This window comes from Euleptes europaea, chromosome 1 (genome assembly GCF_029931775.1).
Source record: "Euleptes europaea isolate rEulEur1 chromosome 1, rEulEur1.hap1, whole genome shotgun sequence".
Classification (NCBI taxonomy): Eukaryota; Metazoa; Chordata; class Lepidosauria; order Squamata; family Sphaerodactylidae; genus Euleptes; species Euleptes europaea.
In genome coordinates, this window is record NC_079312.1 from 64,176,081 (window position 1) to 64,199,329 (window position 23,249).

At 41.4% G+C, this 23,249-nt stretch overlaps 1 protein-coding gene across 1 annotated transcript in view; it reads left to right on the forward strand.

The window, feature by feature from the left end:
• The window catches only part of PHF2 (PHD finger protein 2), a 143,106-nt gene that overhangs the window by 98,852 nt on the left and 21,005 nt on the right, over window positions 1-23,249 (forward strand). Inside the window, exons 7-17 of the mRNA XM_056851608.1 lie at window positions 647-809; window positions 2,830-2,917; window positions 3,575-3,681; window positions 5,801-5,892; window positions 7,899-7,988; window positions 8,638-9,048; window positions 10,332-10,451; window positions 11,352-11,470; window positions 19,590-19,768; window positions 20,196-20,269; window positions 20,756-20,913. Coding sequence (XP_056707586.1) covers window positions 647-809; window positions 2,830-2,917; window positions 3,575-3,681; window positions 5,801-5,892; window positions 7,899-7,988; window positions 8,638-9,048; window positions 10,332-10,451; window positions 11,352-11,470; window positions 19,590-19,768; window positions 20,196-20,269; window positions 20,756-20,913 — 1,601 coding nt within the window. The remainder of the gene's footprint in view (window positions 1-646; window positions 810-2,829; window positions 2,918-3,574; window positions 3,682-5,800; window positions 5,893-7,898; window positions 7,989-8,637; window positions 9,049-10,331; window positions 10,452-11,351; window positions 11,471-19,589; window positions 19,769-20,195; window positions 20,270-20,755; window positions 20,914-23,249) is intronic.

The window sequence follows — 23,249 nt, forward strand, 5'->3', positions numbered from 1 at the left end:
TCATTAATTAAAAGCAAGAATTTGCCTCTTCCCACTGTTGAGTCATGCCAGTTGCCAACATGAGTCAGAGAAGCAGCACCCCAGTTATACAGAATGAAAGTCCTCCCAAAGTCAGTGTTTTTTGTGCTGTGAACCACCCTGAGTCCTGCCTTCACAGGGGTAGGGCAGGATACAAATAATATATTATTTATGATTATTATTATTCAGCAGTGTAATTGGAGGAAATGCTGTGCAAATAAAAAAATGCCAATCAGAACAATGCTGTTTGGCAGGAACATGGAACATGTGTCAGGTACATATCTGAGTGTTGAATATATTCTTTGTTTTCCTTGTCCCTTGAGGAAATTTAATGATAGAACTGAAAAATGAGAACTGAAAGCAGTCAACAGCACTTACCACAGCACTACTAGAAAAATGGCCAGAACTGGCCTTGTCTATTTGTGTCTAAAAATTCATTTGGATTGGTTATCCCTATGAGGTTAACAAACACAAGGCATGCTCATATTGGGTTTTGATTACTTACCTTCCAAATGTGCACCACTACCGGGTATACCAAAACAGATTGTTTAAAGATATTTGTGGTTCTGCAAGACAGGTTACATGGTTTTAATTCCTTTGGATAATCAAAGCACCTGTTCTGTTTTAGGGAGAAAAAATATTTTATCTCATCAAGCCGACCTCCGCAAACATTTCTTTATATGAGCGCTGGCAGTCAGCAGCAAATCATTGTGAGATGTTTTTCGCCGACCAAGTGGATAAATGTTACAAATGCACAGTTAAACAAGGACAAACACTTTTTATCCCCTCAGGTGAGCTACTGAAGAAATCCAAGTCATTTGTGTTCATTGTACCTATTGCTCTGAATTTGGAAAGCGTCTGTCATAGGTGAAGTGAGATAATATTAAGTTGTATAATTTACCTCTCTGTCCTATAGAATTGCAAGCTGGTAACCTTCAAATTATTGTTTGATTGGCAGCATGCAAACCTGTGGTTTGTTTACACTTTGAATACAGGAAACTTCTATCAGGGCAAGCAAAAGCAGCATAACTATGTAGTAGAAAGTCCTTAGTGGGACAGGTTTCCTACCTATGTCTTTCCTTTTGTAAGCCAGAATGGAGACAGTTTAGACTGCTATTTTGTTCCATTTAATTTATTTAAAATGCATACTCCCAAAATTCTCCATCATGAGGAGACAGCTGACATGAGGAAGTTGATGGGTGAGGAAGATCAGATCCAAGAATATTCCCAAGCTCTTTACTGAATCTATCTATTTCAAATGCATCCCATCTGACATAGGCGGTGGGATTTCCCTCTAGGACACTCACAGCCCATTCCTGAGCTGACGATGTAGAAGAACGGTTTCCCCTACGCCATTAAACAAAAAACCATTTCACAGCTTTTTTTTTGTTTAACTTGGGCTTTTCGCCCCATTGAAAACAGCGAGGCTGCGCCTGCAAAATAGCAGGCGCAGCAACGCTGTTCTGGCCGCCAGCGCAAGTGGCCGAAAGGGGGTAGGAAGCTGCCTAACTAGCAGCTCCTCCACCCGCCCTGCCCCAGGAACGCCCCCCTGCACCATTGCGGCCTCTTTACGCCGTTGCCGGTGACATGGAAAGGCCGTGCCGGCGGAGGGGAGAGGGGCGGCTTCGCGGCGCTTGGGCGCCGGCAGAGCCACCCTCCCCACCAGCGTAAGTGCGCGTTATCTCGTGATTGCACTCACTTATGCTGGTGGCGGGGTCAGGCCGCCTCCTAAGACGTCCCTCCCCCCCTCAGGAATGGGCTGTCATTTTACCAGCCAACTTCACTTTCATCTTATCTGGCTTCAGCTTGTTCATCCTCAGCCAGTGTGTGGTCAAAAACCAAGATGGCAGCAATATATTGATGAAACCCAAAACAATGAATGATCTCTTCAACAGTCTTACATAAACAGTAAACAGAGGGAAAAGAATAGATCCATGGGGCATCCAACATATTGGCTTCCAGGGAGAAGAGTCTATATCTCCTCTCTCCACTCTAAGTGCTGTCATATATATATTAACCTCTTACTCCAACCTAGTGTTCAAATAACAAGTAGAATAGCATGACCTGATTATTAAACACTACCAGTACATTTTATTTTACTTTCATTTATTGTCTGCCTTTCTCAAGGTGGACTCAAGGTGGATTACATGGACAAAAGAACTATTCTGTCACTCGATAACGCTGATTGAAAAATACAACGTTTTAATGATAACATTTTTATTGAATAACAAAGATTCCTAGTAAAACAATCAGTAAATCAATAAGTGGATTACAGAATATGATTTTTGTTTTACACAACAGAAGCATGGGGACCTTCTTAATAGCCTCAGGCAGACCAATCCATAATGTGGAAGCCAAGGCACATGAACGGACAGTCGTCAATTTTACCCATTTGCAAGGGTGTACCTTCAGAATGCTTTGCTCTGATGAGTGAAGCTGTCAATGCAGAACATACCAGGAGGGGTGGCCCTGCAAGTACACGAGCATTGTAGGTGATCAGTGCTATTGCAGGCCCAGAGCTCAGCATGAAGCCAGACTGAAATTTGATTTGTAGGGGGAAAGTGGTGGGGGTATAGGCTAAACTAGCCAGTTCTCCACTGCAACTCTTCCTCTTCCTTTCCCATTTGGCATCTGTCTGATGATACTTCTGGCCCCGGCAGCAAAATACGTAGCTTTGAAGCTAACTGTGTGGCTCTTGGCAAGTAACTCAACTTATCTTGCAGCCTTGTTTGGTATGAAACTAAATGATGCTCCAACCTCCTTGAAAAAAGGGCAGGAAAGACTTCAGTGTTTCATTTATGTGTTCTACAGGGTGGATTTATGCAACGTTAACCCCAGTTGACTGTCTAGCCTTTGCAGGACACTTTCTACATAGCCTAAGTGTTGAAATGCAGATGAGGTAAGCTGTTTGTTCTAGTCTTTATTGGAGGACATTTAACCAGTTCCTGTTTTATGTGTTTTAGGACAACTGTGTATTTTAGGACAATCATGCATTGGGTTGGGGCCGAAATACAGAGGCAACTGTTTTGTTAGAAAGCATTCATTTTTATACCTGTTGAGAACAGAAAATATCAGTGTTAAGCTATGTGCTTGACACTGCTGCCATACAATGGGTACAAATATGCCCTACAGAAGTTGTTGACTTACATTGTCCCAGTCTCCAAATTTCTTCAGTACTCATACTCATCATTTCTAGTCCTCTACATAAATATAAGACATTAGAAGAAAAGTTATTTTATTTATGTGGAAATTGTAGTATTGCAGTGCATCTTAAAATGGGGATCTTCATTTGAGCAAACTGGTGACTTTTTAATTTGTGTTATAATGAACAGCGTGGTGTGTTTTGAAATGTTTTCTTAAGTTCAGAGATCTTCTGTTTTCATGTACACTTGTCATTTTCATAGAAGTCCAGGATTTATGGCACTTTAGTTGATTAAAAGCACCGGAAAGCAAAGCCACACAGCTGTTGTGCTACAGTGTGATAATGGAAAATGCGTTCCTCTTTGGTTTGATCTCTGTCGCTGAAACTGGTTTTTTTTTTTTTACTGTATTGCAGAGCATATGAAGTTGAAAGACGATTAAAAATTGTCAGCTTAACCCAGTTTCCAAACTTTGAAACAGCTTGTTGGTATACAGGAAAACACCTGCTAGAATCATTTAAAGGTAAAAAAAAAAAAAAAGCAACCCTTTAGTAGGTACCTTGTTTTCATTCCTTGAAAGTGCTGTGCCACATTATTTTCTGTTAATGCTTGAGGCAGTCACATCTTCTCCCCCACCCCCCATAACCCCTATGCTTGGAAAGAGCACTTTATTGATTAGGTAGTAGAATCAGTTCTAATTATTTACATTATTAAATGAGTTGTATTTGACACTGAAACCAGTGTAACTTTTTAAAAATGTATTTTTAATGAAGTCAGTATTTCTAGTACAAGGTTAAAACTACATAGGGAAGCTCTGTTATCAGCAACACCCTCATCTTAATGGTGTCAGTAAATGGTCACGCTATAAGCCAAATGTCCTTAGTATAAAAATGGCTCCATGTATCAAAAATATAGAAATGATATATATATAGCATTATACCAAAATACTAAAATTGTATATTAAAATTATATTAAAAGGAAATACAATATAAAAGATCAATTTGAGCAGATAATATCAAGTAAATTATATCATCTACATTTATAGATTATACTAACTGTAAAACTTTTAGCTATTACTATCCTGGAAGTAACTTACGTTGACACCACTCTTGTAGAGGTGATACCTCCCTCATCCTTATGGAGGTGATCTTCCTGACCCTCTCCCCCACCCCACATGTGGTCATAGCTTCCTGAAGTTGTCACCTTCCTGAAGCACCCATCCAACTTTTGATCACATTCTGTTGGGGCTGTTGGAGCTGTTCTTTTGCTCCTCATTTTGATAATCTGTGGGGTAATATTTCTAAGGTTGGAAGTGACCTTGGATCTCTATTGTGATCATGCTCTCCTGGAAGTGACCATCCTAATTTGTCTTTTGTTACATGCTGATACCCAGATGTCTCTTTCCAAGCAGTGGAAAAAATATATCAGTATGGGTTCTCAAAAAGCAGAGCAAAATTAAAGATGGCTTGTAAGTTATGGTAGTATTTACTACATAATTTGGTCAGATAAGCTTTCTCATGTGATACGGGCAGAGCAATCCTGAAGGGGGGTGAACCGGCTCAGGAGCAGGTATGACTCCTGCGGCAGCATAAGTGCCACTTGCGCCGGCTAAATTGGCACGGACACCGGTGCCAGGGAGCAGCGCAGCAGCACCATCCTTGTGTGCTGATGCTGCCGCCGTGGCAGTATTTCCTTGATGCAAGGGCTTGCGCTAGCGTCAAAAGAGCATTCCCAAAGCAAGAGTGCCCCTTTACCCGGCGTGAACTTGTGCCAGCAAAAAGGCAGGTATAACCCCGTGAAACTCTATGGAAGAGGATCAATGTTTTTTTTTTTTAAAAAAATAATATTTTCAACTTGTTTTTTTGGGATGGCAAGCCTCTTAGGAGGTGGCATGTTTGCGCCATACCTGGGCCTGACTGAATACCCCCCACACTCAGGTTTGTGCTGTCAGCCACTAGTATTGAAAGCACTATGATGCAACGTAGGGTGTACATGTTAGGAGGGAAGGGGGAGATCCAACAGGTGAGATCTGAAGGAACTGTAATTAGAATTTGCATAACATTGGACTAATTCCACAAATGTTAAATTGACACATTTAGATACTGTGGTCTGGAACTGTGTGCTCATGGAAGCAGATCTTTTCTGCTTTTCCTTTCCCCCAGATGTCATCTTTATCCCTGAAAAGCCAATTCTGAGGGTCAGGAAATCCTCATGAACAAAATACCATGTATCACAGGGGGGTGCCTTATAAGGAGGAAGGCCTTATCATGAATAAGCAAAATTTAATTTGAAAATATCTATATTGAACATTGAAAAGCAGTGTTTTGAAATCAGACTTTACATTTTATTTTGGTATCGACTCTGTTCCTGACCAAAAATGACGCTCCTTTTGTAGATCCCTTTAGTATCTAATTTGGAAATACTGATTAATTACCATGGAAATTTCAGTCTTCTGATGCCATGTACTGAACTCAAGAGGCTTGTTTAGGATTGCACTGTTAATCTGTTTTCAGACCACCTATGTACTTACAGCTTGTTCCATCTTAAATTGAACAGTTTGTTTCTTTCATTTTGAAAAGCTACATACGTTTGTGACCATCACTGAATGGCAGGTGCTCTTTTTTTTTTTTTTTTTTGCTTAGGATTGCACAAAGCTGGAAAGCAGCCTCCTTCCCATTTAGTCCAGGGAGCAAAAATTCTAAACGGCGCTTTCAGGTCTTGGACTAAAAAGCAGGTTGGTTTTTCTGCTTTACTGATTTCATGTTTGCAAGGAAAAAAGGGGGCAGAAAATGTCTGGATAGCAGAACTGATAGTCATAGAGATCCTAATTACAAAAGAGCTAAGAGGAATCATTTCAATGCTTGAAACTGTTTATGCATCCTGAGCTATAAAGGAAAAATCATTAAGCTTTAGTCAAAAAAATTATTGAGCAACTACATACCGCCTTGATATGTTCTGGCCAAGAGGCAGGTGATTCCTAATAACTTTAAAAAATAAAAATTACTATAGGAAAAGATTATGCATTCTTTGTTCTTCAGTAAAAACCCTGACTCATTTGGTATTATTCAATATTTAACTTATTTAGTAATTTGTGCTCTACTGCACATTGTGTTGTGCTGGTGGAACACTGGTAGCCTTATATATTGTTGGGTTTTCTGTTTATTTGTAATTGATTCTCCTTCTTATTGTATCTGCTTTCTTTTCCCCCATCGTTGTTCTCCAAATAATAAAAAAGCTTAATGAAAAGAAAAGTGAACACTTTTGGTTACCGTAAAATGGGTGGGGAACCTTTTTTCTGCCAAGGGCCATTTGGATATTTATAACATCATTCGCAGGCCATACAAAATTATCAACTTAAAAATTAGTCTGCTATATTTGGTTAAACGTTTAGCCAAGAGGCACAGCCGGAGACGGCTCCGAGTGTCTGCCACATAGAGCGACTCGCTTTTGAGCTCTGCCATCCCCAGCTGGGCTCAAGAGATTCAAGAAGGGCAGCAAACACAAGACAGAGTGACCGACAAGCCACTCGGAGCTTGTAGGGGAAGGAGCTTGGTCCAGTAATGCCCCGATTTGGCACTTTCCTGCCCTGTGCGTCTTTTGCAGGACTTAGAGGGGAAAGAACCAGAAGGGAGAGGGGGTACCGACCAAGCCCCAAGCAGGCAGCTGCCCAGATGAAACCCCCCCCCCCGGCACGGGCAAGCAGGCAGGCATCCAACTAGTGGTGCACTCACCCACCTGGTGGCACAGGATGGTCTGTTGCACCAGCTGGGCGTAGCCGTCAAGCCGCACGCTGGAGTTGCTCCTGCTCCACATGGTCGGGGCCAGATTCTACAGCCGGCTCCTGCTACCTCCACCTGCAGAGATGAAATGAGGACACAATGGCTAAGAACTTGCCCTTGTGCATTCTGGCCCTGCCCCCTTTAACTCCTCCACTGTCGCCACTTCCTTCCCCAGCCCTCTTGTAGTACAGAGGGAATACTTTTTCTTGGGCGGTCCTAGCAGCTCCATAGCTAATTACTCTTCTGCAAGGGGGAAAGAAGGTTCCTTTTCTCGGCAAAACAAACACATCTGCCTTGAATAGAGGCTATTACTGTCCGTGGGAGGGGGAAGATCGCCAGTCTTAGATCCTTCTGAGCTAGAGATCTGCCATGACCCACAAAGGGCCAGACCAAATGATTTTGCGGGCCTTATACGGCCCCCAGGCCTGACGTTCCCCTGCCGTAAAACATACATATAATTGGACGAGTTACACTGCCCTGGTAGAGAGTTACAGTGCATTCCTGAAGGGAGGGGCGAATGCTCATAAGAGCCGATGTGACCCCTACCCCAGCATCCGTACCACTTGCGCCATGCAAACTGGCATGGATGCCAGTGTTGAGGTACTTACTCCGGCCCTTCTGGACTGCAGAGCTGCCATTAGGCAGCCTCTTAACCCCTTTTGAACTGGAAACATCCCCTAAGACAATGGCATTGCTACAACACCGTTTTTGGTGGCGCAGCATCGGTGTTTGCAATGGGGCCTTTCCCAGCGGCGGCTGCAAAACCTCTGTGGAAGTGCCACAGCAGTGTCATGGCCATGCTGTCCCTGGCCGCTGCAAGTTTCAGGAATGGGTTGTTAATCCAAAATAGGATAAAAATATATTTGTTTGAATTGCTTAGCATTACATGATTTTAACAAAAGTACCCAATAAGAACTCTTGATACGCATAAATTTTTGTCTTTGGCTTTGTTCTGTTCCAGGCTTTAATGGACCATGAAGATGAACTCCCAGAACATTTTAAACCAGCACAACTTATTAAGGACCTTGCCAAAGAAATAAGATTAAGTGAGGTTGGTATCTTTCCTGTGATGTGAACTGCTTCTTACATTTTCTTATAAACTGCCAGAAAGTTTTCTCTCTCCCGTCCTCTGTCCCCGCCTCCCTCTTTCTGAAGGATGAATTTGTTAACAAACATTCCAAGCCATTAGTTCTTTGCCTGGTCTGCAACATTCCTTTACCTAGAAAATGCAGCCACCACAGATAGCTGGTACAATTTTTAAGCCTTTCAAAAGAACGAGGTGGCCTTATGCATTTTAGTTCAAAGATATCTGTCCCAACATGAAATTGATTTTAATCCAGTAGTTCATATACACAATATATATTGTCAGGTAATTTTATGAGGCCAGAGGCCTAACGAGGTGAGATGCTGGCGGGTCCTTCATCACATCTTCCCAGCACTACAAAATAACTGCATAGGGATCTCATTCAGATACAGGCTACATGACTTTTCCACACTGTGCATGGCTTTGCCAGTCTATACGAAGTCTCCCTGCTGTTATTAGCCTTTGAATTGACCACCTCTGCTTAATCACTTGCCTTAAAAACCCCACCAGGGGTCGCTATGTCAGCTACAATTTGATGGCACTTTACACTCACACACATAAACAAGATATTGAAAGATGGTTCTAATGTGTGTATGTATGTCCTGTTCACCTTCAGAATGCTTTGAAAGTCAACAAACCTGAAGTGAGTGCCAACATGAATGTTGAGGTCAGCCCTATTGAGAAAGAGGAAATACCATCGCCTGCACCACGGACGCCGCCACCACCACCTCCGCCACCGTCGCCACCTCCTCCACCACCACCCGCTGAAAAAGTTCCTAAGAAAAAGACCCCCAAAGCAATGAAAACTCCCAAACCTTCCAAAGTACCCAAACCTCCTAAGCCCCCCAAACCTCCCAAGCCCCCCAAGCCCCCCAAACCTCCCAAAACACCAAAAGTCAAGGGGGAAGGGAAGAAAAAAAACAAGAACGCAAAAGAAGCTCCTCCACCTGCCATTCCTAACTTAGATCTTCTTGAAGCTCATACAAAAGAGGCCCTAACAAAGATTGAAACACCAAAGAAGGGAAAGGTGAGCAGAATTCTTCCTGCTGTTGAAAAGCTTTAAAAAACCTCAGACTTTTACCATTGTCTATTGTTGTCCTCATGCAGGACTAGATGTTGTGAAGAGATATTCCAAGAGTTTAGCATTTTAGCCAAAGTATATTCCCTGAGTATCTCTGAATGTTGGGTAAGAAGTGATATTTGTAGCAGCATCCTCATAAAACACTGACATACAAGGGGAAAAAACACATTGCTCAGTAGGACTTTTTTTTGGGGGGGGGGGTACATTAGCAATGGGCAATCCCCCCATAGCTCACCTTGGAAAGCCTTTGGTTTTTCAAAGCTTTCTCAGAATTTCTGGAGTAAAGCTCCATGAAACAAAATGTGGGAACAACATCCACAAGACGCTTCACTAGTTCTTCCATCTCTCTGTAAACTTTGATTAGGATGCATAAGAAGCTACAAATCCCATAAATCTTAGCAGGAAATTACCCCTCCAAACATGGTTTGGAGTGTCAGAACCATTTAAAGGTTTATCCTGGCTCCACCAGGGTGATGTATGCTTAGAATGGGAGCTAGCTGGCTGGTTAGTAGGGCTAGCTCCATGAGGAGCAAGAGTTCAGAAGGGTCCAGTTTGTAATATGCTGAGCATTTCTGCTAAATTCACCTCCATTACTTGTGTTAAATCTGTTGATATCCTCACAAATAGCTCAAAATAAGAGTAATAGTTCAATGCTATAATATAGTATAATAACATGCTAATAGCGGGTAGCACCCTTTGCAATCTTGGATTGTTCTGGGTGGCCTTGGAAAATTGCTGTCATCCACGATAACATGCCTCAGAAGTTTGCTTTAAGTGAGATTCGTAAAGCACTTTGCATTTGGAAAGGGCAAGAGAAATTAGTGCAAATAATATTTTTCTTCCCCTTGTAAAAATAGTATCTTTGAAATGATCAAAATTATAACGTTTTCACTAATTAATATTAAAAGATTCTTGAAACAGTAAGAGATTCCTTATGTGAGTTTCAAATGAGTATTGTGTTATTGCTTGCGCATTCGCTAGAGTAAATATCACCAGTTAAATTTATGACATAAATGTGGCATGTGGCACATTCTTGTTAGTGTATTGATCTTGGCAATATATACATGGGGGGAAGAGAATGATGCTTTGACAGCCTGTTCAGCATGAATGTCATGGTGCTACTCACACCTGACCATACTTGCATATAGTAATTAACAAGAGCCAAACATAAGACGTTTATTATGTCTTATGTGCATGGGATAATAAGCCTGTTTGTTTGCTTGAGTCAGGCTGCCAAGAATGCATCGAATACCCCCAATAAAGAACCTGTTGAGAAGCAGAATGAGGTGGAAAAATTTGAAATTCGGGAGCAGAATAAGACCAAAACAGAAGCAAAATGGAAATACAAGGTATGGCCTCTTTTATCTTGTGATTCTACTGTAGACTTGATGCAGTGTTGGGCTGAAGGAATTAGGGATGTGCAGGATATTCACAAATTAACATTTTCAGTGAGCTATGGTTGTTCTTGGTTAAAAAGAAAACACTTAGATTTTTATGCAATTTACTGTTTACTGCACATGCAAATTTCAAAATGAAAAGAGAAACTGAACATTCACTTCAGCTTCAGTCTAACAATTTGTATCTCTATTTCTGGATGCAAAATAGCAATTTACAAATGTACCTGTAGCATGCAAGCCAATAGAATGGCTAACTACATGACTAGATGTAGATCCATGAATACAAGTAAATATAAATGTCCGTTACATGGAAATCAGACCCCTTGGAATTCAAACAATTTAAAAGGGTAATATTTCTAACAATAACTTCCTACTCAATAGGGACACATAGTTGCTTTCTAGAGGAAACAATAAATCTGACCATCCTATCTCAGCACCTGATATCCAAGAGAACAAAGAAATAGAAACAGAAGTTTGCACCATAATAGTAGGGACCCCCGGAAGAAAGCTAAATGAATGCAAATCACAATAAATGAACAGGAAGAATTTTCAGCAGCATTTTCTAAAAGGGTGACTATCACTTTGTTGTGATATGGGTCATTTAAGTTCTTAGAGAACAAGGGGCCACAGAAGATCTTCTTACACAAGGATTGTGGATCACTGTATCCAACCCACATATTGGATTATCTGATTGAGAGATGTGCCTGTTATAATAAGAGATGGTATATGCTATGCCATTTCTGTTTTACAAATGTGTTCTCCATGGTATAATCATTTATCAAGCAATAGTTTGCCATTCTCTGGAACATTTATTGTTTGTTGTTAACTTGGAAAATGGTGTATCATTTTCAGAACAGTAAACCTGATTCATTACTGAAAATGGAAGAAGAACACAAATTGGAGAAGACCCCACTGTCGGGAAATAAGGACAATAAATTTATGTTTTCCTTCTCCAACAAGAAGCTATTGGGGTAGGTAGCATTTTTGCTACGCAGAATCACCAATGAAGTGGAAGTTTTAAAACTTTGCCATAGTGATTTTTCCAGTGGTCTGATCTGAACATGACCTATTGTCTCCAACTGGATTTGGAAATGAAAAATTACTTCTACTTCCTGAAGCATAACTAAGGAAGAACAAAAATGAAACTTTTTTTGTGTTGTCCATATACAAAAGAAGAAATCTGTCTGCATACATGGGTTTAATGATGAAATTGAAGAATATGTTGAAATTTTAAAGAACTTGTCCCGTCTTTTGGTATGGTTCATTCTTAGAGAGCAACACTAAACAGATATATTTGGAAGTAAGTCCCATTTTATTCAGTGGGACGTATTTCTGGGAAAGTGTTCTTAGGATTGCAGCCTTAGAATCTAATTAACATGTCCCACAGAACTGCAGGATGAACTCTTGATAAGCCTAAGGATGGTCGCCTCGAACTAGGGTTGCCAGGTCCCTCTTCGCCACTGGAGGGAGGTCTTTGGGGCGGAGCCTGAGGAGGGTGAGGTTTGGGGAGGGGAGGGACTTCAATGCCATAGAGTCCAACTGTCAGAGCAGCCAATTCCTCCAGGTGAACTGATCTCTATCAGCTGGAGATCAGTTGTAATAGCAGGTGATCTCCAGCTAGTACCTGGAGGTTGGCAACCATACCTCCAACCCATTCAGTATGCCAGTTTCAACACATGGCTATCAGGATTGTGCAACATATGCTGGAAGAGGAGGGTGTTGCCATGGATAGAATATCTCCAGGTGGCTTTTATTCAGAGCTCTATAATGAGACAGCAGCCCTGCAGCCTGCCTGCTTCAGCACCTACTTCTCAACTGACTACTGCCCTCACCTAGGAGGCAGAAGAGACAACCCTTATCTCTTTATCCGCCCCCCTCCAGCATTTTTAAAAGCTGTGCATGCTTTCATTAAAATGGTAGATGCTATCATTAAAATGAAAAGTATTATGTATAACAGTAACCCCAGAAAATTCCTGGGAAGGAAGCACAGTTTGGAAACCCCACCCTTCAGAATTCTCACCTTTAAGCATCCTGTAAGCTTTCCTTGAGCAGGCTGATTTTCTTTCCCCCTTTTTCCCTTTAACTGAAGCCTGGTGTATACATGCAGCACAATGAAGTGGTAGAATTCTGTGATGGCACAATAGGTTGTACCATTTAGACTGCAGGGAAGTTGATTTTTTTAAAAAAAATTCCCAGTGAAAAACTCCCTGTAATTTTTTTTAAAAAAATCTGTATTGTACAGAGGAAGGTTCTAGCCTAGTCACTTGTATGCTGTGCTCATTCTGTATTTACAGAGAGTTATTAAGGTAAGGGAGCTTTTAAACATAATTCCTCACCTGCAGCCTGAAGTGTTACTGTCCATCCATTTTGTGACCCCATTCAACACATGTGAAGATGAGGCCTGACAGCTGCTCCCAGGAGTCCATGCTCCTGGAGCATATTTTGTCCTCAGGCCTTTTGAGACAGATTTTTTGTTCTTGTTGGTTAATTTGTTGAAATAATTTCTGTCGTTTTCCTAGGCAGCCTCCTGAGTAGACAGAAAGTCCTACTTTGTTTGTGGGAAGTTTGATTATCTTGTTTTTGTGATTGGCAGGGCCAGCCACTTTACTATTACGTATTTAAATTAACCTTACTCTGAAGGCCATCTTTTCATGCTGCCCCTTGATAACTGAGATAATTTTTGCTGTGGTCACTCTGAACACTGTAGGCCTCTCAGTGTCTACTACTGAGACGGGAACAATTGTCTAACCTTTAATTGCCTTGGCAGAACCTAAATTAACTCATTTTGGCAATACAGGAATTTGCTTAATAGCCCTGCCTTGGTTTCACTTTCCCCCCCAACAAAGATTTGTACTTGATGTATAGATTGTATTGACCACTTATATAAAATGCATACCATTCAAGAGTTTTATGTATGACTGTATATGATCAATTATATTGAGAGAGCATTAAAATTGGTTTAATGTGGTTAAAGACCATTTCAGCCTTTCAAAGTCAATAGAGATCTGTCAGTTCCAGCAACTGAACAGTTGGTGTTGTCAGATCAGGTTTTTGATAAGGTATATATACTAGAAATCATTCACATGTCAGTTCATGGTTCAATATTCTGGGAGAAACAAAGATATTATTTATACCTCTTAGCTTTCATAGGACTTATCAGTAAGATGAAAAATGTTTACTTTTTCTGCACATATTCTCTTGAAGCTCTCATTTTGAGGGATCTTGTGCAAGACAACTTCTCCATTGATTGTTCATTAAGCTTGGTTCTAGAAAGTCTGCCCCTTATGGGTATTTAAATATTGTGTTGGTAATTAAATAATTGTCTGTTAGTCTCTTGCCATGAAAACCCCAAAAGGGGTCGCTATAAGTCGGCTGCGACTTGAAGGCACTTTACACACACAATTAAATAATTATCAGAAATTATCTATGTGTTGGCATGGAATAGCATCAAATGTACCTAGAACAGAATAGAATAGAACAGAATAGAATAAGCAGGGGACACACAAGGACTTGAGGCATCTTATTTCCCTCCCCACTATTTTCTCTTTCCCTTTCCTGAAAGCCCCCATAGCTTCTTGCCTTTTCCTGCCTCTTTCTCTCCTTCCTTCCAACCAACCAACCAGCCAACCTACTTTATCCCCCTGACCCCATCTTCAGTTTCCCCCCTTCCCTATCCTGTAGCCTTTCCCTGGGAAAAGCCTGGCTGAGATGCAGTGCCATCTGCCAGACCAGAACCAGTTCCTCAGTAGGGAACCCACAAGGACTTGTGAAGGACACCTCTCTTTCCCCTTTATCCCTTTCCCCACAGTATTTCTTCTTTCCCTCCCTGCAGCCGCCATAGCTTCACATTTTCCTGCTTCCTTTTCTCTTCCCCACCCATCAACCGACCTACATTTTATCTGCACTCTATCTTCAGCTGTATTTATTAATTATTTACTGCATTAGAATAATAGAATTGGACGGGACCACCAGGGTAATCTAATCCAACGCCCTGCACAATGCAGGAAATTTACAACTACTCTCCCCCCACACCCCCAGTGACCCCCACTACATGCCCAGAAGATGACCAAGATGCGTTCCCTCTCATCATCTGCCTAAGGTCACAGAATCAGCAATGCTGACAGATGGCCATCTAACCTCTGCTTAAAAATCTCCAGGGAAGGAGAGCTTACCACCTCCCGAGGAAGCCTGTTCCACTGAGGAACCGCTCTAACTGTTAGAAAATTCTTCCTAATGTCTAGACGGAAACTTTTGATTTAATTTCAACCAGTTGTTTCTGGTTCAACCTTCTGGGGCAACAGAAAACAACTTGGCACCCTCCTCTATGTGACAGCCCTTCAAGTACTTGAAGATGGTTTATTTATAACTTTCTGCCCAACGTGGGCCCAAATCAGCTTAGCATTCATCATTCTGTCCCATTTTATCTTCACAACAACGCTGTGAGGTAGGACAGGCTGGCAGGGTGTGACTGGCCCAAGGTCACCCAGCAATTCCGTGTCAGAGTGAGGAGTTGAACCTGGGTTTCCCAAATCCTAGTCTGAAACTCTAGCCATGCACAGCACTGGCTTTCATGGCGTGCCTGCTCCTGAACAGTAGTGAGCAGCCAGTCCTGAGTGAGTCATGGAACTCACGCAGTATCAATTCACTTAGGGTTGCTGCCAGGCCTGCGCTATTTGTGTATGTAACAACATGTTAAGATAATAACTTTGGATTTATTAAACAGAGTATCTCAGATTTCCTTTTTGTAAGCAAGTTTCATCGTAATGCATCTGGGGCTCTGTGTTTGTTCATAAATGTATATTATTCTATGAAAGCCCTGAAGGTTTCTATTGATTGCTGACATTCTTCAGAGAATGTTAAGGATATGCGCATAGGTGGTTAACAAGCATGTAGATGTTCCAAATCCTCTCAAAATGAAAAAATAATACGTAATAATAATCTGACATTCACTCAGGAATGTCAGCATTGCTTGTTACATGTTTCCTGTTTTATTTTGTTTTTTTGGTCAGTGTCAACATTCAAACATCAGGGTTGACAATCTCATGCAAATCTGATTGATGCCTGAAATATGAAAATACACCAACTTTTGACTGACACCTAAATGTGAACCATTCATCTGGAATTGTCAGTATGCACACAAAAATTCGAACATGTAACTAGTGTTTCATAAGCAATAAAAACCAGTAGTTTAAGAAGCCTGGTTATTATGGGATAACATGAACTTGGCAAAATAAGCATCTGTAATACTGTGCAGCCTTTTAAAAATGAATATAAAAATGTTGCATTCAGAATTTTTGACTCTTTTTTTACAATAAATGGAGTTTGATTTGTCTGTTTCTTAGTTACAGTGTCACAATGGGTGATGATGTTAGTCTGTCTGCAGCAGCAGAAAAGAGCAGGAGTCCAGTAGCACCTTTAAGACTAACAAAATTCCTAGCAGGGTATGAGCTTTTGTGTAGATGACTGGGGAAGGCAAACCTCCCCGTAAACGTAGTCTGCCTAGTAAACATCGGAATGTGACATCACCCCATGGGTCAGGAATGACCCGGTGCTTGCACAGGGGACTACCCTTACTTTTATGAGCTTTTGTGAGCTACAGCTCACTTCTTCAGATACAGCCAGAATGTGATTCCATCTATCCTTAAGTAGAAAAGGTTGAATTAGACACAGAATGGCAATGTAAATGTCAAAAGCAAATAAATCACATTAGCAGGCCTGATTGGATTAGGTGTGATATGCAGAGGGGTAGTAGGCATGGAGAAATTAGCATTGGTAATGAGACAGGAATCCCAGATCTCTGTTCAATCCAGCAGAGTGCATAATCTTGAGTTTCATTATTAGTTGTAATTCAGCAGTCTCTCTGTCTAATCTCCCTTTGAAATCCCTTTGTAAGAGAAGTGCTACTCTTAAATCAGCAACTGAATGTCCTGGAAGGTTCAAATGTTACCCCACTGGTTTCTGAATGCTGTGGTTTCTGGTATCAGACTTATGTCCATTTAATCTTTGTCGCAGGGACTGGCCTGTTTGTCCAATGTAGAGGGTGGAAAGGCGTTGCTGGCATGTGATGGCATAAATCACATTAGAAGATGAACAGGAGTATGAACCTGAGATAATATGGCTGACATTGCTGGACCCAGTGATGGTGTTGCTATATGAAAGCAAAGTTGGCACCTTGGTTTGTTGCAGGCCTTGGTACTGGAGTCCATGCTACTGTTAAGTAGTTTATCATTGCGGGTGAGAAGTTGTTTTAGATTACTAGGCTGTTTGTAACCACGAAAGGGTTGCCCCCCCCCCAGTGTCACAATCCAGCATAGGTTGTAGGTCGTTAATAATACATTGGACTGGTTTCAGTTGTGAGTTGTACATGACCACCAGAGTTGTTCTGTTGTCATTTTCCTTGGGCTTGTCTTGCAGCAAGCTGTGCCTGGGTATTATTCTGGCCTTTCCAATAATCTTCCTTACCTTATCAGCAGGATATTGTAGCTGCAAAAATGCTTGCTGTAGGTCCTGTAAGTTAGTATCTCTGTCTGAGGGGTTGGAGCAGATGCGACTATAGCATAGGGTTTGGCTATAGACAATGGACTGTTTGATAAGGTAGCTGGAGGCATGTAGATATCTTTGTTACATTGTTAGTTATAGTGTGTTTTTGAACCAGTCGATTAGCTATATACTTAGCTAATTAGCTATATACTTAGTTAATAAGCTCCATTCTTGGCAGGCAGGAATGTCGTTATTATTTAAAGGAACTGCTTAACATTGTGCTGTTCACCTAACTATCTGGCCTGAAAGCTAGGCCTTACCAAATTTTCTTTGGACCTATGATCCAACTCAAAAATTCAGGACCCAGATTTATCTGTAACAAATACAATATTTTCATTGTCACATGAGCTACCTTGAGCAGGTCTCTGAAAAGACCTGGAGCATTAGTCAGTGCCAAATGTAGACACTCACAGAATTTATTTCTCTTTCCAAGGACTTTGAATTCATACTACTCATTAAGGAGAAGTTGTACATTATACATGTAAAAGCTGTTTTTGGAAATGCTGAGCCAGTGTGGTTAGTTCAGTGACACCATAAGGTTCAATATTACCCACTGGCCAGTCCTCATTTAACCAAACCACGAAGCACTCTATCCCCCCATACTAGGGTTGCCAACCTCTAGGGACTGGCTGGAGTTCTCCTGCTATTACAACTGATCTCCATCCAACAGAGATCAGTTCACCTGGAGAAGATGGCCGCTTTGGCAATTGGACCCTATGGTATTGAAGTCCCTCCCCTCCCCAAACCCCGCCCTCATCAGGCTCTGCCCCAAAAACCTCCCGTTGGTGGCAAAGAGGGACCTGGCAGCCCTACCCCAGACCCACTAACTGGCAGGAAATGACTATTTCCATCAAAAATGCTCTGAGCAAATATTAGCTCAGATATAAGGTAGCCACACTAACCAAAAGGAAGACCCAAAAACAAAATACATTTTCCCATTCATGATCCACCATATGAGAGAATACTAATCAGAGAGAATGCATTTTTCATTTATGGGGAAGCAGCTAACAAAAAGGTTGGCCAAGATTTTTTCCCTTTCCCGATTAATCTTAAAAGGGTATAATCCTTTGCTCAAACAGTGCAACTTGCCTTTTCCACATTAAAACCAAAAACAGCAAAGCGACTGTCAAATGCGCTAAAGAATAAGGAGGCTGCCAGATCTTGCAAAAACCTCTGCTTCTGAAGGGTGCTACTCAAGTCTACCAGAGACACCAAAGAACACCTTTCCTCTCACTCCAAAGACCACCTCAGCAACCTTCTCCAGAAAGAATATGCTGCATGTGTGCGGGACAATATGCTGAAGAAGGGAGCTCTGACTCACAAAAGCTAACATTGAAATAAATGTTGTTAGTCTTTAAGGTGCCCCTTGACTTTTGTTTTATTTTGCTACAGCAGACTAACATGGTTACACATCCGCAATCCTATGCATATGAGTAAGTGCTATTAAACCCAGTAGGACTTCTGCCTAAATTGGTGTATGATAAGATTGAAGCTCCCTAGCAATTAGATTTGGGAGGGGGGAACTTTTAGCAGAAATCAGCAGCAAATCCAAAGTAAGTTTTTTTTAAAGCCCTCTCTTATGAACTGCTAGATAGCACTTTTAGCATCATATGGTTAGCAAATCAAGGACAGTGTGAGATTCGAAATTTTCAGTAAGCATGTACTTAAAAAACCAGTGGGGAACCAAACAAAAAACTTTCCTAAAATTTAAAGGCTTCAGCAAGAATAGGTTACTTAAGCAATTGGTTCCGATTAGTTCATCATTATTTGTTGGACTTATTAATTTGTTGGACTTATAAAAGGGGCCTTTCACAAATATTTAAGAAATCAAGATCCCAGTCCATATGGCTGTATCAAGGTAGCCAGTCCAACAAAGGCACAGTTAAAACTTGGTTAAAAAGAAACAAAACTTACCCTTTTGTTCTTCTGACTGTGATTGTGGGGGTGGGGGTGGGGAGGCTGCAATGCCACACATTAATCTGTTGCAGGGCAGATAGTTAATTTACCAAACAAAGCAGAAGGTTAGTGGCACCTTAAAGACCAACAACGCTTGTTCCATCTTGAGCCTTTATGAGTCATCTTTGAAAGTGATGGGTAGTGAGATATGTTCAAGGCTGAAATCCCATGCACAGTTATATAGGAATAAGCCCCCACAAAGAAGGGGGATTTACTACTGAATAAATATGTCTATGATCAGGGTGGCCGTGTCCACCAGTTTTGGCACCATGGAGGCAAACCCCATTAGGGAAAGGTGGGAGCTTAGGAATGCTTTTGCTGCCTGCAAACTGGCTTTCCCAAATCATCCATCACAATAAAGTTGCAAAACTACCAAGAGTCAGCTTGCAGTTGCCCTTGCAACACGGCACCTGGGGTTTTTCGAGCTCTGTGTTGCACAATGATATTATAAGTGGGATTCTTCATATCACTTTTGTATATAAACACAAATTGATTTCACACACGTGCTATTTCTTGTACCCAAAAGAAGTCTGTAATGTGGAAAGCCTATGATACGCAACCTTCTTACTCATTTCTTACCCTTTATCTAAATAGTTCGAAAGGAGTGAAGACTCCGCTGAATCCAGGTGTATTCGGATCATTACAAAATTTCAAAGAAGATAAAACAAAACCTGTGAAAGATGAATATGAGTATGTCTCAGACGATGGAGAACTAAAAATTGATGAATTTCCAATTAGAAGAAAGAAGAACACGACAAAACGAGATTTGCCCTGTAAGATTGTTTCTTCATATGTAAAAACAATTCCCTTGTGAAATTTCTGCCTTCTCCAAGCCGCCTGTTGTTTGCTCTGAAAATCCCCTCGGAAGGGTGGGACAGCCTCACAAAAATGCACCACAATACAGGGCACTGCAACAATGAGGAGTGATTGGGTAATATCAGGTAATATTGTTTCCTTCTTCCTCTGGTCAAGGCTTACTTACATCAACAAAGGAGAGAAAGAGGTGATTGTACCAGATACCTCCTCAGTCTTCAAGGGGATTTTCAAAGCAAACAGCAGACGGCTTGGGGAATGTGGGGAGAGATCTACTGTGCTAACTCCTGTGAATTTTCCCACTGACCTCAACCCATTTCTGTTTATATATTTTGTGTGTCATTTCTGGAATTAGTACAAGCAAACTCTTTTTCAATTTATTTCTAGTTTTATCAGATAAAAAAGAAACTGCACAACATATACCAATTAAGAAGCCAAAGGTGGAATCAGTATTGTACAAGGTATTTACTTGTTATTGTTATTCTCTTTCCTAGTAGGGCCTTGCATAGCATAACTGCTGTTGTATATTCTTGAAATAGCATAGTAATAAAGAAACTACCCCCTGGTATAGTAAGGCTTATTATTTTCTAGCTAAATACAAATTGAGTTCTTTAACTGCTTGGGTACTTGAATATGACAAATCAAGTTACACAGGGTAAGAGAAATAGAATTGTCTGTCTCAGTGATAATCTCTGTGGCTTGGATAATTTAAACCATTTTACAGTGACTCTTTGTAATGATACAATAGTGGTGATCCAAGCATTTCTCCATAAAACCCATACTATGTTGGCCTACTTATTAGCATTGGATGCCCCTGTCATTGGACACTGGGCTGCAGGAAAACCTGAGTGGTAAATGATTACCATAACACGATATCCATTGAAGTATGGATCCTCCATAGCACGATCTTTTTCTTTTAAAAATTTATTTTTTCCTGACTTTTGTAGAGTGACAACTCATCAGATGAAGATTCTCTTCATATTGACACAGATGCTAAGCCAGGGCGCAATTCCAAAGTGAAGAAAGAGACTGGAAGTTCAGCAGGAATTCTTGATCTTTTACAGGCAAGCAAGGAAGTTGGAGGTTTAGAGTATAACACCAACAGGTAGGCAGAAGTGGATGCTGATACCTCCTCTTTCAGTAATCTGATGTTGATATTTCATATATACACAATAGCCATGATCTCCCATTACAACAACATTTTGCTAGGTAGTAAACTCAAGGGGGGTGGGATGTTTCATACCCTGAAGGCAGGCAGCTGCAGAACATATCTGGAGTTCAATTACAAATCAGGGACATTATCTGCTAAAGATGCTGACAATCCACCTAAGTGAAAACAATAAAGAAGATTATTTATTTAAAAAGAAATGCCTCAATTAAGAGAAAATGAGAACAGTTTTCATTTATGCAACAAAATGTCTTCCCTAATTATAGGCTCTTTGGAGGCGAGATTAGAGGAAACCGGCTTCAGAATCCCAGGAAAAATAGCAAATGGTTTTGAAAACTAATTTCTCCAAAGAGCAACAACAGCAACAAAATGGCCTCTTTGGTAGCTATGGGGTGAGGGGAGGGGGAAGGCTCTGAGGCAACTGCCTTCTGAACTGAAGAATACCCAGCACCCCCCACCCCCCACTCTGGCCTCTCCTAAAGGTTCTTTAAACCCCATCTGCCCATAAACAAATCAAAAGGGGGACACAAGCTTTGAATAAAGGATTGGTAGCATGTAACCTATTATATTAGCTATTACATTATGCCTATTCTATTAGGTGCTGTGGAGCACAGGCAGGATGCTGCTGCAGTTGTCTTGTTTGTGGGCTTCCTAGAGGCACCCAGTTGGCCACTGTGTGAACAGACTGCTGGACTTGATGGGCCTTGGTCTGATCCAGCAGGGCCTTTCTTATGTTCTTATGTTCTAAGCTACGTGCTCCCTAATACTCTCTTATTTGGAAACCTGTAATTATTTGAGAGGTAAATAGAGGTTACTTTTCTTAGATATTTGACTTGACAGAAAAGACTCAGATGATGAGCAACAAAGGGTTTTTTTAATAGAAAAGAAAGTATTTAATAGAGAAAAGGTGTGTGTGGATGGCTTCAATATATAAATTAAAACAGGCTCTCAAGTAAAGTAAATAAATCCTGAAGGGAGATTTCATTCCCTTTTTCTGGACAGGTTACCTCAACAAGGTTCAAGGCTGCTCTTTTCCCACACAGAGCACCTTTCTACAGAACCTATGCATACCAGTTAAGAATGACAGGCCCTTGGCATGATACTTATTTATCACACTAAAGTAAGCTTTGATAGACATGATAGAGGTCTATAAACTTGCTTATGGTGTAGAGAGAGTGGACAGGGAGAAGCTTTTCTCCTTCTTGCATAATACTAGAACGTGGGGTTAGCTGCTGAAGCTGAATGGCAAGAGATTCAAAACAGAAAAATTACGTATTTCTTCACACAGTGCATAGTTAAACTGTGGAACTCTCTGCCTCAGGATGTGGTGATGGCTGCCAACGTGGAAAACTTTAGAAGGGGAGTGGACATGTTCCTGGAGGATAGGGCTATCCATGACTACTAGTACACATGGACTTCGGAGGCGGCAGGCAGTGATCTGAAGGCTGCATGGTCAGATTTCTGCTGCCTCCAAAGTCTGTGGACTTCCAAGGAGGCAGGTGGCAGCAATCTGAACGCTGGGCCACCTCTGAAATCCACCATGACTTCCGAGGTTGCAGGCAGTGCAGAACTGAGCCCAGCGTTCAGCTCTGTGCCACATATTTTTCGGGTTCAGGTATAGAACACAGGCAGGACAATGCTGCTGCAGTTGTCTTCTTTGTGGGCTTCTTAGAAGTACCTTGTTAGCCACGGTGTGAACTGACTGCTGGACTTGATGGGCCTTGGTCTGATCCAGCATGGCTTTTCTTATGTTCTTAGCTTTCTTTCCTAAACTGACACCCCCCTCCCAAGCATAAAGCCAAATAAAATCCTGGCTAAACTGATGCTCCTTTCCAGAGTCACAAAATCCTAAGGGTGGAAAAAAGATTTCTTCACCCTTTTTAAGGGGGAGCTGGCTCACCCCCTCCCATCCCGTGGAATTTCATGGGCTCTGGTTGGCTGAAAATCACTTGAATTTGTATGAGGTGTAAATCTCAAGGATTGATTCTCAGCCTTGAAAAGAGATGGAACTTTTAGGGACGATTGCCACTCCTCTCTGTGAGTTGATTTAGGAGGGTCTGTGACTCAGTGCATCTGCATGGCATCCGCATGGCATGCTTAGAAAGTCTAAAGTTCATTCCCTAGGCTCCAGCACACACAAAAAGGGGGGGAGGGATAAGGTAGTAGGTGGTGAGAAAAACCCCTGCTTGAGATCCCAGAGAGTCACTGCTATTCTGTGTAGTCAGTACTGCCCTTCATGAACCAATGGTTGGATTCAGTGTAAAGCAGTTTCT